Source organism: Panulirus ornatus, chromosome 57 (genome assembly GCF_036320965.1).
Source record: "Panulirus ornatus isolate Po-2019 chromosome 57, ASM3632096v1, whole genome shotgun sequence".
Taxonomy (NCBI): Eukaryota; Metazoa; Arthropoda; class Malacostraca; order Decapoda; family Palinuridae; genus Panulirus; species Panulirus ornatus.
The window spans coordinates 11023007-11039515 of NC_092280.1; the positions used below are offsets into that span (position 1 = coordinate 11023007).

The following is a 16509-nucleotide window of genomic DNA, read 5'->3' on the forward strand; positions in this document are numbered from 1 at the left end:
TAATCAAAAGGCTTGTGTTAATAAGGCTATTATTAGTATGGATAATGTTAATAAGGCTAATGTTGATAATAAAGGTAATGTTAATAACAAGGCTAATATCGGTAAGGCTAATGTTGATCATAAGGCTTATGCTAATAAGGCTAACGAGAGATTGCCCATTACCACCTGCTATTATGTAACCTCAGATGAATTGTGCTCATGTAGTTCCTCTACAGAAAGAGCACTGGTAGTGGAGAAAAGATTTCGTTATGTATGATGTACCTGTGTCATGCGACACCAAGGTGTCTGGTCCAAGACAGGTACTGTCCTACCTCATAAGACTGAAGTAAACATCATACCCGAGTAATTATGCGTTAAAGGAAGTTGAAAATATCTCATGTATCTCATCTGGTATCTGCCACTTCATCTTCAAGGGAACAAAGATGGCTATTGCAAAGAGATGATCTGTCTGGCTCATGTCCAATCTGTGAGAAGATTCGCCAACGTTTATAATCAGCCTCTCTTTTGTTATCATTTACATACAGGTGGCCAGAATATTTCACAATCATAAAGTTAATAACAGATGTCTGTTGCTCCTGTTGCCGATAAACAATGTATATATCTTATGACCATAAGGTGAGGTAAAAGGTCGGTTCAGTTCTTCACACATGTTCGCAACTTCCTACCTTAGCGAGGTGACTCCAGGCACAGACGATTGAGCCTTTGAGGGAAAAGCCTCACTTAGCTCCTTCCTCTGCCCCATCTTTTGGAAGGTAACAATGAAGTTACTTGCCTTCTAAGACACGCGGGAGGTAAGAAAGTGGTGTTCTTTCTCCCTGTCCCGCAGAGATAATGAGGCCAACCGGATATACATAAGCAGTGTTTCCCTTTCCTTTCCTCAGGGAAGCTTGGGCAATTTCTCTCTCCCGATGAGATACATGGGTACTGATTTCTCTTCTTTCTCCCCAAGGATACGTGGGATGTCTTCTTTCTCTCCTTTCCTCTCTCTCTCTCTCTCTCTCTCTCTCTCTCTCTCTCTCTCTCTCTCTCTCTCTCTCTCTCTCTCTCTCTCTCTCTCTCTCTCTCTCTCTATCGAACTCAAGACCTCGAAGACATACTGTAAACCTTGAATGGAAAAAGTGGAGGAAGTGAAGTGTTTTAGATATCTGGGAGTGGACTTAGCATCGAATGGAATCATGGAAGTGGAGGTGAGTCATAGGGTGGGGGAGGGGCCGATGGTTCTGGGAGCGGTGAAGAATGTTTGGAAAGAGAGAACGTTATCTTGGAGGAAAAAAAAAAACGTTTATGTTCTGAAGGAACTGTGGTTCCAACAATATCATATGGTTGCGAGGCATGAGCTATAGACAGGGTTGTACGGAGGAGGGTGGATGTGTTGGGAATGAAATGTTTGAGAACAATATGTGGTTTGAGGTGGTTTGGTCGAGTAAGCAGTGAAAGGGTAAGAGAGATGTATGGAGAAAAAACGGTATGGTTGAGAAAGCAGAGGAGAGTTTGTTGAATTGTTTGGATATATGGAGAGAATGAGTGAGGCAAGGTTAACAGAGAGGATATATGTTTCAGAAGTTAAGGGAACAAGGAGAACCGGGAGATCAAAATAGAGATGGAGGGATGGAGCGAACAAGATTTTGAGCTATCGGGTCCTGAACATACCAAAGTGTGAAAGGCGTGCACGGAAGGGAGTGAATTGGAACGATGTGGTATACTGGGGTCGACTTGCTGTCAATGGGCTGAATCAGGGTATGTGAAATGCCCGGGTAAACCATGGAAAAGTTTGTGTGGCCGCGATGTGGACGTGAGCCGATGTGGCCTTTCTTCGTCTGTTCCTGACGGTAAGGTGCGTTTGACAAGCACAGGCATAGGAGAAACAGCATATGAGGTGCGTTTGGCAGACACAAGTAAAGCAGGTACAGGAGTTGTGGTGCGTTTAACAAACACAAAATGGCCAAAATGACTACATAAGGACAAGAAAGGTACAAAAATGGAATGATAAGGTATTTGTCCAATTAGAACCCTTTCATAGATGATGTAAGGGTCAAAGTAAGAGGTCAGAATGGGAAGTTATTGATACAAATGATGTCATACGTAAGGAACAGAGTACAGTATCTCATTGTATGTACACAGGGAGATTCGGAAGTGCTATTACTAGTAAACCCAAGAAAAGATAATTTCTTTGAAGATATTGAAATAAATCGGGTGGGGGGGGGGACATAAAACTTATGTTCGTGATGTTATGTCATCCTCCGTAGCAAACGAGTAAAGAGAAATTCATATCAAACCCTTGGTGATGCATAAATCCTGCCTCAGTGAATATAATGCTCCTGCAGAATGGAAGAGAGCCACCGTAGCGCTAAAGTAGAAAGTAGCCGATAAGTCACCGAACATAACCTGATAGATGCCGGATATAACAAACAGAAAGTTGGATACATGGAATGGATTGCACACTGCAACAGACCACTGGGTCCTTTCGAGGAATTTCGTGACAGCAGAAGAGAAGAGTACGATAGAGATTAGTGTGGAAGGAGCAGAAAAGTAAATACTTGACTTCGAGAGAAATTCCTGTGAGTTATGTAGATACGAAGGGGCGAATACTGTTAGCCGTAGATCTGCAGCGAAATATTTGTCAAGTAATTCCGTATTTTCAGACGTGTCCTTGGTCGTCACCTACTTTGGTTGGTGAATCATTTGATATGTTCTTTGCCTCATATGAAGTAGAACATACGCTTACGAGTTTGTATCCCTAGCTTCCCTAACAGGAATGATGAAGTTCAGGCCTAAAATAGTGTAGTCTTGAAGATGGGAGGGAGATGTGACAAACCAGATAGCCAGTACTATATCGGGGGAGATGAATCGTAATAGCCGTGCTATTACAAGGACTTAGGAAATAACATCATACCCAACTTGGCACCAGAGCAGCACGTACGAGCCTAAGGGAAATACTTTGTGTTTTTGATCAGTATCAAAACTGTCTTCAGGTTTGCACTCTATGAGATGTTTAGATGAAATATACATGGCGTAGATTCGCCCTAAAGTTGAATACGCCGCAGCAGTCTGGACACGTCACCCGAAGAGCCACACAGAATTCCTGGAAAGGTTACTGAAGAATGTTACCAGAATTAGACTGAATAAGCTGCTAGGAGACAAGCGAATCCCTACCTCTGCCAAAAATAGAAGAAAGAAGTATGGGAAGACATTACAACTACACATAGCCTTCTAAAACTTCGTAATGATGTTTAAAGTAAAACAGTTTCTCCAATACTAGATATTATTCTAGAGCAAGGGAGCAACAACTGGAAGTTACTCCAGCGAAGTGTACGGTGCCATACAGAAAGTTTCTTCAGCAATAGACCTAGGGATTCATGGAACAAGGTAGATAAAGAGGAGCTCAATGCAGTAACTGCTAACGAGAAACTATATAACCAAAGAACCGGAGTAAGAGAAGAGGCCCGACGAGTGAAAAATTCTCTTATACACAAATAGATGATAATATACACATAAACATATAAATAGATGGGCTTTAGAATAAAGGAGGAATCAGTGGAATGATTATAAAGGCCATAACGATGGATGATATTAGCTTGAAACAGAGAAATTATAAAAAAAGTTGGCCAAATTTTCCCAACATAGTAAAAACATGAACTAGTGAGGGACACGCAAATGATTATAATAGAAACAGAAGAAGGAGACGATGAAGCAATGAAAATATAAATAATGGTTTAGAGATATGTGAAAATGAAAGTAGAAGTTTTAAAGACACTGAAAATGGAAAGTACTGTATCGGGCATAGAAAATGGAAGATTGGGTAATAAGGGTAGAAAATAGACAACACTCCGAAATTAGATTTAGATATAGGGGAAAGTTCAAGGGACTCAAAAGACTAGCTTGGCGTGAGCCTGGCATAACTCTTGTTTGTAGACCATCGTTTTCCTTTGAGAGAGAGAGAGAGAGAGAGAGAGAGAGAGAGAGAGAGAGAGAGAGAGAGAGAGAGAGAGAGAGAGAGAGAGAGAGAGAGAGAGAGAGAGAGAGAGAGAGAGAGAGAGAGAGAGAGAGAGAGAGAGAGGAGTTAATTTTGTTTCTCATTTTTGTAGTCAGCCAGCGTAAGTGTTGATCATGTTATTCTCAGCGAGATGATTAACGAGCGGCAACTCCAAGAGAGGAAATTAACAAAATGATTATACAATCAGTAACAATGTTTCATTTAGAACAATGGTGAGCATTACAGGTGACTGACTTAATAAAAAACATTACCAGTCACCACTTACTCAGACGACATAAGCAATTGAGACAGGAGAGAAATTCTACTTTTCCTGTCATACACGTCCGAGTATTTTTTCCTATCGCTTTTTAACTTTGACCGGAGACAAATTGCACAAGAGTACAGGTACCGTTGTACAGACCAGTCGTCAGGGACACATAACTATCCTCAATGTATATACACAAATCAAGGATCGTATGAAAATTTCCTTTACTGTCTTCTGAGTTAGTATAAACACCCCCCATTTATGGAGAATGTGGATGACAGACACTTCTCATGTATCATCACAAACAGCCACACCAGTCAACTGCTTCTGTTGTTCATATTAGTGTCTTCCTTCGTCAGGAGCATGAACGGTGGGGCCTTAATGATGATGACCAGCAATTTAAACTATCACTGCGTAGCCTTTGTTTGAGGACTGACCATACTCTGGACCTCATGTTTTGCACACCTGTTTGAAATGTCAGGTGTCAGGTTAATGAGTTTGTAGCCGAACTCTCAAGAAATGCGCAAATTGGTCGCTTATATTGATGCCATTATCATTTCTCAAAGAGAAAGTAAACATTTTCTAGACAAACATTTAGACTTTTTCTCCTGAGATACACCAGAAGTCACTGGCGGCACAGAAGATATACCAGAAGTCGCTGGCGGTACAGAACACACACCAGAAGTCGCAAGCGGCACAGGAGAAGATATACCCGGAGGATAAGACAGGAGTATCGCATCTGTGGGGCAATATCAGACGTACCTCTGGTGGCGCTCCTGCAGCTGTGGCCGCGAAGGAGGTTGGGCTCTCGCTGGATGGCCGCACTCACGGTGCTAACAGTCACCTCTTCAGGCACCTTCCATTGTAGCCACCTTAAGCATAGTGGAATGAATAAATTCCGATGGCTTACATTGCCACATTGTTGTTACTCTCTCTCCGACTTTGAGACATAGATATTCATATCAACGCATCAGTTTCCTATTTGCTATCGTAGAGATTAACATTTCAGTGATAGAAACGTAGAAATTACTAAATTAGAATCGTCCGCTTCTCACTTTGACGTTAATGAAGTTTATGGATTTAAAAGTCTTCAACATGAGATATATTTCTTCTCTTCAAGAGTATACGAAAACAACATTTTGAGGCGTTACAATATGTAATGTTGTAAACTGCATTTTTATTTCTTTTTGGTCAATACATCAAGTGGTGAGATACGTCAAGGTACGCAGGTAATACAGGTGTCTGCTTTCCGACGTTGTGGTAAGACAAAGTGTTCAGTACTCTGCAGGTACGGGCGGCCGCTGTCTGAGTTCTGCCTACATCCAGCTGTGGTGACACGTGGGATCCCAGGTGTGTACCTCTGTTCCGGGCAATCTCGACCCATCTAAGGATGGTGCTTCCTTCAGCCTTGTTAAATAAAGGAGGAAAACTACAGTTGCTATGAGGAGTATCGTTCGCCTCTGCACAGGTTAAATGATGACTGACCCGAAATGGGACTGAAAGTTATCAAGATTCCTACAGAAGGTCTTGTGACACCGTTCTGTTAAGATCACAGATGAACGCGAGTTGGTGTCTGCACCAGAGACCAGCCAGTTGGGCAGTTTCAACATCCATTTGATGTTGGGGGAACTTCAGTGCAAGAGGTCATACAAACTGTCCCCCGTCATGACCCGGTCACGTGAGTCACCATCGCTGACTGTGACTTCGTTAACCCTGCATTTAGCGAAGAACTCCAGCCACCATGACCTCGTTCAGTAAGACATCTCCCCCAACTTACCACCCGTCTTGACACACCTCCGTGTACTCTGTTCCCCTCATGTTTCCCTTTCAACAATTCCCATAACGTCAATAATCTAATTGTATTCTATTTCATCACAGTGCTATTTCTATTTCGAATGGACTTTCCACCGCTTCCGCTATGAAGACGGCTCTACAGCTGTTGCGCCTCATAAAAAAATAACACCTCTACTTCTCCCTGGGATCCCGCAGTTCATAACTATGTGCAGGATCTCTACCTACACGGCCGTCCTCCTAAGGTAACTTATTGGTCATCCTTCCAGGTTACCTCCTCAGCCGGCCTCCAGATTGCCTCCTTGGGCACCTTTCTAAAGTGCCTCTTGTGCCGGCCTCTTCGACTGTTCTCTTGTCCTTCCTCCTCACAGAGTACCTTATCTGACACCCTCCCAGAGTCCTCCCCCATCACCCACCTAAAGTACCCACCTCCTTCATCACCCCTCTAAAACCACCTCCTTCTGCTCCCTGCTGGAATACCTTCTCCGACACCTTCCTTTAGTACCTCCTCCGAAACCTTCCAAAAGTACCTCTTTCGTCATCTTTCTTGAATATCTCCCCCGTCACCTTCCAAGACAGCCTCCTCCTGCCTCTTTCAAGAGTGCCTCCTCCGACACCCTCACAGTTTGCATCCCGAGCCTCACCTTTTCATTGTTTCATAATTTCGTCTCATTCACCATGGAACCTACGTCTCTGTTGCACTTTTAACATCACATATGCATGATGAATCTTTTTTGCTTTTGCTTTCATCCAACTCGACAGTGTGATTAATTCTGAATGTGTCTAATGGACTGTAGTGTATACTCTCCGATCAAGTTAGTTGTTTTCAAATTTTAGCTACGCCCCTGCAGTGGTCTGCTAACATCATTAGCCTCTCCTCTGCCACTGAGTTATAGGCACAAAGATTGTCCTTCTCAGTGCTAACTGCAGGCTTTTTATCCCTCCCTTGTGAAAACAGATTTAATCATTACTTGATTCATGATGCAGCATTTACGATGGCACCGTAACCTCACACTTGTTCTTGTCGCATGTACATACCTATGTATGATTTGTATCTTCGTCTAGCTGATTCCCTCAGGTCTTGACACCAAAGCAAAGCCTCGCATCTTCATCCTAGCCGAAAGTCCGACACAATTTATCCCTCTTACGTACTGCCGAAGAGTGTCTTTGTCTTTGTAACCTGATTAAACGCGCTTTGTTCCGTCTCTGTATGGCTGCTGCTTCCCTCCCTTCTGGCTTGGTATCATCCCCGGGGTCCTGAAGGGAAGACCGCATTGAACTAATCCCCTACATCTGCTTTACTGAGCTGGTAAATATACGAGATTCACTACCATTGTCAGTCATGTCATTCCCCTTCCATCCACCAGAGATAAGTCTCTATAGAGCTAGATAATCTGTCAGTATCGCCCCACAACTTTCATCACATCACCATCGGCCTCTCATTTCACGCGCCATCTCATTTTCCATTTTCCTGAGGGCAGACCAACCCTGTTCACTGATAATTCCCCTCTCGTCCTTTTGTCAAATGCTGATGGCTGTAACAGAAAATTGATATCTGGTGGAAGTAATATCTCCACATTCCCCTGACTTCAAAATCCATTACTGAGGTACCGTAGCCTGCTGCTCTTTCTCTCTCTTCGTCAACCCTCTGCCAACTTGAGAATCAGCCGGGTCCCTCAACTTAGTTGAACCTATCATTCATTTACCGGGAGACAGAATCCTTCTCATTGTCTGTTTATCACTAATTGCCCCCTGCAACACCAATTATTTCATCTGCAGTGCAGCGCGAGGTAGCGCTAGGAAAAGACAACAAAGGCCAAATTCGTTTACACTCAGTCTCTAGCTATCATGTGTAATGCACCAAAACCACAGCTCCTTATCCACATCTAGGCCCAAAAAAACTTTTCATGGTTTACCCAAGACGCTTCACATGCTCTGGTTAAATCCATTGAAAGCACTTCCATCCCAGTATACCACATCGTTCCAATTCACTCTGTTCTTTCCACGGCTTTCACCCTCCTGTATGTTCAGACCTTGATCGCTCAAAATCTTTTTTACTCCATCCTTCCACCTCCAATTTGGTCTCCCACTTTTTCCTTCCACCAAAAAATTTCAATACACCATCTTCTGCTCTCTCAACAACACTCTTTTTATTACCACACATCTCTCTTACCCTTCCATTACTTAGTCGATCAAACCATCTCGCACCACATATTGTCCTCAAACATCTCATTTCCAGCACATCCACCCTCTTCTGCACAACCCTATCTATAGCCCACGCCTCGTAACCATATAACGTTGTTGGAACCACTATACCTTCAAACATACCCATTTTTGCTCTCCGAGATAACGTTCTCGCCTTCCATACATTCTTCAACACTCCCAGAACCTTCATCCCCTCCCCCACCCAGTAATTCACTTCCGTTCCCATGGTTCCATCCGCTACTAAATCCACTCCCAATTATCTAAAACACTTTATTCCTCCAGTTTTTCTCCATTCAAACTCACCTCCCAATTGACTTGTCCCTCCACCCTACTGAACCTAACAACCTTGCTCTTATTCACATTCACTCTCAGCTTTCTACTTTCACACACTCTATCAAACTCAGTTACCTGCTTCTGCAGTTTTTCACCCGAATAAGGCACCAGCGCTGTATCATCAGCGGAGAACAACTGACTCACTTCCCAAGCCCTCTCATCTACAACAGACTGCATACTTGCCCCTCTCACCAAAACTCTTGCATTCACTTCACTAACAACCCAATCCATAAACAAATTAAAAAAACAAGGAATCATCACGCACCCCTGCAGCAAACCGACATTCGCTGGGAACCAATCATTTTCCTCTCTTGCTACACGTACACATGCATTGCATCCTCGATAAAAACTTTTCACTGCTTCTAGGAACTTACCTCCCACATCATATACTCTTAATACCTTAATACCTTCCACATAGCAACTCTATCAACTCTATGATATGCCTTCTCGAGATCCATAAATGCTTCATGCAAAATACTTTTTGATATATTCCACTAAAAAACCATCCAAAACCACTAGCCTTGCGAGTTTTATTCTTCCGCAAAGCTTTCACTACCTTTTCTCTGTTTGCCAAAAAATTCTCCCTGACCCTCTATTTTCGCACACCACCTGGACCAAAACATCCTATAAATGTCATTCTATCATCATACTCATTCAACAAACTTTCAAAATACTCACTCCATCTCTGTCTCACTTCACCACTAATTGTTATTACCTCCCAATTAGCCCCGTTCACTGATGTTCCCATTTGTTCTCTTGTCCTACGCACCTTCTTTACCTGCTTCCAAAATATCTTTTTATCCTCCCTAAGATTTAACGATACTCTGTCACCCCAACCCTCATTTGCCCTTTTTTTCACCTGTTGTACCTTTCTTTTGACCTCCTGCCTCTTTCTTTTATACTTCTCCCAGTCATCTACACTATTTCTCTGGTAAAATCGTCCAAATGCCCCTCTCTTCTCTTTCACTAACAATCTTACTTCTTCATCCCACCACTCACTACCCTTTCTAATCTGCCCACCTCCCACTTCTCTCATGCCACAGGTATCTTTTCCGGAAGCCATCACTGCTTCCCTGAATACATCCCATTCCTCCTAGACTCCCCTTACGTCATTTGCTCCCACCTTTTTCCATTCCGCATTAAGTCTCTCTTGATGCTACCTCACACCAATCTCTTTTCCAAGCTCACTTACTCTCACCACTCTCTTCACCCAAACATTCTCTCTTCTTTTCTGAAAACCTCTACAATGTTCAACTTCGCCTCCAAAGGATAATGATCACACTTCCCTCCAGTTGAATTTCTCAGCACATTAACATACAATTTTCTCTCTTTCACGCTCCTATCGATTAGCACGTAATCCAGCAACACTCTCTGACCATCTCTCCTACTTACATACGTATCCTTATGTATATCGCTCTTTTTAAACCCGGTATTCCCAATCACCAAGCCTTTTTCAGCACACAATTCTGCAAGCTCTTGGAAATTTCCATTTGCAACACTGAACACCCCATGTACACCAATTATACCTTCAACTGCCACATTACTCAACTTTGCATTCAAATCAGCTATCACTATAACCCGGTTTCGAGCATCAAAGATGCTAACACACCCATTCAGCTGCTCCCAAGACACTTGCCTATCATTATTTCTCTTCTCATGACCATGTGCATAGGCATCAATACTCACCCATCTCTCTCCATTCACTTTCAGTATTACCGTTATCAATCTAGAGTTTACTTTCTTACACTCTATCACATACTCCCAAACTTATATATATATACAGATATATATATATATAAATATATATATATATATATATATATATATATATATATATATATATATATATATATATATATATATATATATATATATATATATATATATATATATGTGCCGAAACCATTTCAAAACACCCTCTTCTGCTCTCTCAACCACGCTCTTTTTATTTCCACACATCTCTCTTACCCTTACATTACTATTCTCGATCAAACCACCTCACACCACACATTGTCCTCAAACATTTCATTTCCAGCACATACACCCTCCTGCGCACAACTATATCCATAGCCCACGCCTCGCAACCATACAACATTGTTGGAACCACTATTCCTTCAAACATACCCATTTTTGCTTTCCGAGATGATGTTCTCGACTTCCACACATTCTTCAAGACTCCCAGGATTTTCGCCCCCTCCCCCACCTTATGATTAACTTTCGCTTCGATGGTTCCATCCGCTGCCAGATCCACTCTCAGATATCTAAAACACTTTACTTCCTCCAGTTTTTCTCCATTCAAGCTTACCTCCCAATTGACTTGACCCTCAACCCTACTGTACCTAATAACCTTGCTCTTATTTACATTTACTCTTAACTTTCTTCTTTCACACACTTTACCACATACATTCTTCAAAGCAAACACCTGATCCACACATCCTCTACCACTTATGAAACCACACTGCTCTTCCCCAATCTGATGCTCTGTACATGCCTTCACCCTCTCAATCAATACCCTCCCACATAATTTACCAGGAATACTCAATAAACTTACACAACTGTAATTTGAGCACTCACTCTTATCCCCTTTGCCTTTGTACAATAGCACTATGCACGCATTCAGCCAATCCTCAGGCACCTCACCATGAGTCATACATACATTAAATAACCTTACCAACCAGTCAACGATATAATCACCCCCTTTTTTAATAGATTCCACTGCAATACCATCCAAACCTGCTGCATTGCCGGCTTTCATCTTCCGCAAAGCTTTCACTACCTCTTCTCTGTTTACCAAATCATTTTCCCAAACCCTCTCACTTTGCACACCACCTCGACAAAAACACCCTATATCTGCCACTCTATCATCAAACACATTCAACAAACCTTCAAAATACTCACTCCATCTCCTTCTCACATCACCACTACTTGTTATCACCTCCCCATTAGCACCCTTCACTGAAGTTCCCATTTGCTCCCTTGTCTTACTCACTTTATTTACCTATTTCCAGAACATCTTTTTATTCTCCCTAAAATTTGATGATACTCTCTCACCCCAACTCTCATTTGCCCTCTTTTTCACCTCTTGCACGTTTCTCTTGACCTTCTATCTCTTTCTTTTATACCTCTCCCACTCAATTTCATTTTTTCCCTGCAAAAATCGTCCAAATGCCTCTCTCTTCTCTTTCACTAATAATCATACTTCTTCATCCCACCACTCACTACCCTTTCTAATCAACCCACCTCCCACGCTTCTCATGCCACAAGCATCTTTTGCGCAATCCATCACTGATTCCAAAAATACATCCCATTCCTCTCCCACTCCCCTACTTCCATTGTTCTCACCTTTTTCCTTTCTGTACTCAGTCTCTCCTGTTACTTCCCCACACAAGTCTCCTTCCTAAGCTCACTTACTCTCACCACCCTCTTCACCTCAACATTCACTCTTATTTCTGAAAACCCATACAAATCTTCACCTTAGCCTCCACAAGATAATGATCAGACATCCCTCCAGTTGCACCTCTCAGCACATTAACATCCAAAAGACTCTCTTTCACGCGCCTGTCAATTAACACGTAATCCAATAACGCTCTATGGCCATCTCTCCTACTTACACACGTATACTTATGTACATCTCGCTTTTTAAACCAGGTATTCCCAATCACCAGTCCTTTTTCAGCACATAAATCTACAAGCTCTTCACCATTTCCATTTACAACACTGAACACTCCATGTATACCAATTATTCCCTCAACTGCCACAGTACGCACCTTTGCATTCAAATCACCCATGACTATAACCCGGTCTCGTGCATCAAAACCACTAACACACTCATTCAGCTGCTCCCAAAATACTTGCCTCTCATGATCTTTCTTCTCATGCCCAGGTGCATATGCACCAATAATCACCCATCTCTCTTCATCAACTTTCAGTTTTACCCATATCAATCTAGAATATACTTTCTTACACTCTATCACATACTTCCACAACTCCTGTTTGGGGAGTAGTGCTACTCTTTCGATTGCTCTTGTCCTTTCACTAACCCCTGACCTTACTCCCAAAACATTCCCAAACAACTCTTCCCCTTTACCCTTGAGCTTCGTTTCACTCAGAGCCAAAACATCCAGGTTCCTTTAATCAAACATACTACCTATCTACTATTCATGGAAACAGAGATGGCTTACGCAAAAGAGGCTCGTGGCATGAGAGGTGTGGGAGGTGGGTTGATTAGAAAGGGTAGTGAATAGTGGGATAAAGAAGTAAGATTATTAGTGAAATAGAAGAGAGAGGCATTTGGACGATTTTTGCAGGGAAAAAATCCATATAAGTGGGAGATGTATAAATGAAAGAGGCAGGAGGTCAAGAGAAAGGTACAAGAGTTGAAAAAGAGGGCAAATGAGACTTGGGGTGAGAGAGTATTTTAAATTTTAAGGAGAATAAAAAGATTTTTTGGAAGGAGGTAAATAAAGTACGTACGACAAGGGAGCAAATGGGAACTTCAGTGAAGGGGGCTAATGGGGAGGTGATAACAAGTAGTGGTGATGTGAGGAGATGGAGTATTTTGAAGGTTTGTTGAATGTGTTTGATGATAGAGTGGCAGATATAGGTTGTTTTGGTCGAGGTGGTGTGCAAAGTGAGAGGGTTAGGGAAAATGATTTGGTAAACAGAGAAGAGGTAGTAAAAGCTTTGCAGAAGATGAAAGCCGGCAAGGCAGCAGGTTTGGATGGTATTGCAGTAGAATTTATTAAAAAAGGAGGTGACTATATTATTGACTGGTTGGTAAGGTTATTTAATGTATGTATGACTCATGGTGAGGTGCCTGAGGATTGGCGGAATGCTTGCAGAGTTCCATTGTACAAAGGCAAAGGGGATAAGAGTGAGTGCTCAAATTACAGAGGTATAAGTTTGTTGAGTATTCCTGGTAAATTATATGGGAGGGTATTGATTGAGAGGGTGAAGGCATGTACAGAGCATCAGATTGGGGAAGAGCAGTGTGGTTTCAAAAGTGGTAGAGGATGTGTGGATCAGGTGTTTGCTTTGAAGAATGTATGTGAGAAATATTTAGAAAAGCAAATGGATTTGTATGTAACATTTATGGATTTGGAGAAGGCATATGATAGAGTTGATAGAGATGCTCTGTAGAAGGTATTAAGAATATATGTTGTGGTAGGCAAAATGTTACAGGCAGTGAAAAGATTTATGGAGGATGTAAGACATGTGTACGTGTAGGAGGAGAGGAAAGTGATTGGTTCTCAGTATATATGTATATATATATATATATATATATATATATATATATATATATATATATATATATATATATATATATATATATATATATATATATATATATATATATATATATATATATATATATATATATATATATATGGTAAACCATGGAAAGCTGTGTAGGTATGTATATTTGCTTGTGTGGACGTATGTATATACATGTGTATGGGGGTGGGTTGGGCCATTTCTTTCGTCTGTTTCCTTGCGCTACCTCGCAAACGTGGGAGACAGCGACAAAGCAAAGAAAAAGAAAAAAAAAAAATATATATATATATATATATATATATATATATATATATATATATATATATATATATATATATATATATATATATATTAAGAATACTTCCCACGTATTCCCTGCGTGTCGTAGAAGGCGACTAAAAGGGGAGGGAGCGGGGGGCTGGAAATCCTCCCCTCTCGTTTTTTTTTTTTAAATTTTCCAAAAGAAGGAACAGAGGGGGCCAGTTGAGGATATTCCAAAAAAGGCCCAGTCCTCTGTTCTTAGCGCTACCTCGCTAACGCGGGAAATGGCGAATAGTTTAAAAGAAAAGAAAGATATATATATATATATATATATATATATATATATATATATATATATATATATATATATATATATATATATATGTGTGCTCTGTCGCTCTGTCCCGCGTTTCCGAGATAGCGCAAGGAAACAAACGAAAGAACTTGCCAAACCCACCCCCATAAATATTCATATACATACACGTCCACACATGCAAATATACATACCCATACATCTCAATGTACATATATATATACACACGCAGATATATATATATATATATATATATATATATATATATATATATATATATATATATATATATATATTTTTTTTTTTTTTTTTCTTTTTTGATTTGTCGCTGTCTCCCGCGTTTGCGAGGTAGCGCAAGGAGACAGACGAAAGAAATGGCCCAACCCACCCCCATACACATGTATATACATACGTCCACACACGCAAATATACATACCTACACAGCTTTCCATGGTTTACCCCAGACGCTTCACATGCCTTGATTCAATCCACTGACAGCACGTCAACCCCGGTATACCACATCTCTCCAATTCACTCTATTCCTTGCCCTCGTTTCACCCTCCTGCATGTTCAGGCCCCGATCACACAAAATCTTTTTCACTCCATCTTTCCACCTCCAATTTGGTCTCCCTCTTCTCCTCGTTCCCTCCACCTCCGACACATATATCCTCTTGGTCAATCTTTCCTCACTCATTCTCTCCATGTGCCCAACCCATTTCAAAACACCCTCTTCTGCTCTCTCAACCACGTTCTTTTTATTTCCACACATCTCTCTTACCCTTACGTTACTTACTCGATCAAACCACCTCACACCACACATTGTCCTCAAAAATCTCATTTCCAGCACATCCATCCTCCTGCGCACAACTCTATCCATAGCCCACGCCTCGCAGCCATACAACATTGTTGGAACCACTATTCCTTCAAACATACCCATTTTTGCTCTCCGAGATAATGTTCTCGACTTCCACATATTCTTCAAGGCTCACAGAATTTTCGCCCCCTCCCCCACCCTATGATCCACTTCTGCTTCCATGGTTCCATCCGCTGCCAGATCCACTCCCATATATGTAAAACACTTCACTTCCTCCAGTTTTTCTCCATTCAAACTCACCTCCCAATTGACTTGACCCTCAACCCTACTGTACCTAATAACCTTGCTCTTATTCACATTTACTCTTAACTTTCTTCTTTCACACACTTTACCAAACTCAGTCACCAGCTTCTGCAGTTTCTCACATGAATCAGCCACCAGCGCTGTATCATCAGCGAACAACAACTGACTCACTTCCCAAGCTCTCTCATCCCCAACAGACTTCATACTTGCCCCTCTTTCCAAAACTCTTGTTTATTGTCTGCCTTTATTTATTCCCATCGCCACCTCGCCATACATGGAATAACGTCCCCCTCTCCCCTCATATGTGCGAGGTAGCGCTAGAAAAAGACAACAAAGGCCCCATTCGTTGAAACTCAGTCTCTAGCTGTTATGTAATAATGCCAGAAACCACAGCTCCCTTTCAACATCCTTGTCGATCCCGGTATACCACATTGATCCAATTCACTCTATTCCTTGCCCGCCTTTGACCCTCCTGCATGTTCAAGCCCCGATCGCTCAAAATCTTTTTCACTCCATCTTTCCACCTCCAATTTGGTCTCCCAATTCTCATCGTTCCTTCCACCTCCGACACATATACCCTCTTGATCAATCTTTCCTCACTCATTCTCTCCATGCGCCCAAACCATTTCAAAATACCCTCTTCTGCTCTCTCAAACCCACTCTTTTTATTTCCACACATCTCTCTTACCCTTACATAACTTACTCGATCAAACCACGTTACACCTCAAACATTTCATTTCCAGCACATCCACCCTCCTGCGCACAACTGTAACCATAGCCCATGCCTAGCAACTATACAACATGTTGTAACCACTATTCCTCAAATATACCCATTTTTGCTTTCCGAGATAATGTTCTCGACTTCCAAACATTCTTCAAGGATCCCGGGATTTTCGCTCCCTCTCCCACCCTATGATTCACTTCCGCTTCCATGGTTCCATCCGCTGCCAGATCCACTCCCAGATATTCTAAAACAC

General features: G+C 41.8%; 1 protein-coding gene across 1 annotated transcript in view; it reads right to left on the minus strand.

Annotated features, from left to right (window-relative positions):
* Positions 1–3023: 3023 nt before the first annotated feature.
* The window catches only part of LOC139766176 (uncharacterized), a 279620-nt gene continuing 266134 nt past the window's right edge, over positions 3024–16509 (minus strand). Inside the window, exons 6-7 of the mRNA XM_071694447.1 lie at positions 5001–5110; positions 3024–3082 (exon numbers count right to left, since the gene is read on the minus strand). Of these exons, the coding sequence (XP_071550548.1) occupies positions 3024–3082; positions 5001–5110 (169 nt within the window). The remainder of the gene's footprint in view (positions 3083–5000; positions 5111–16509) is intronic.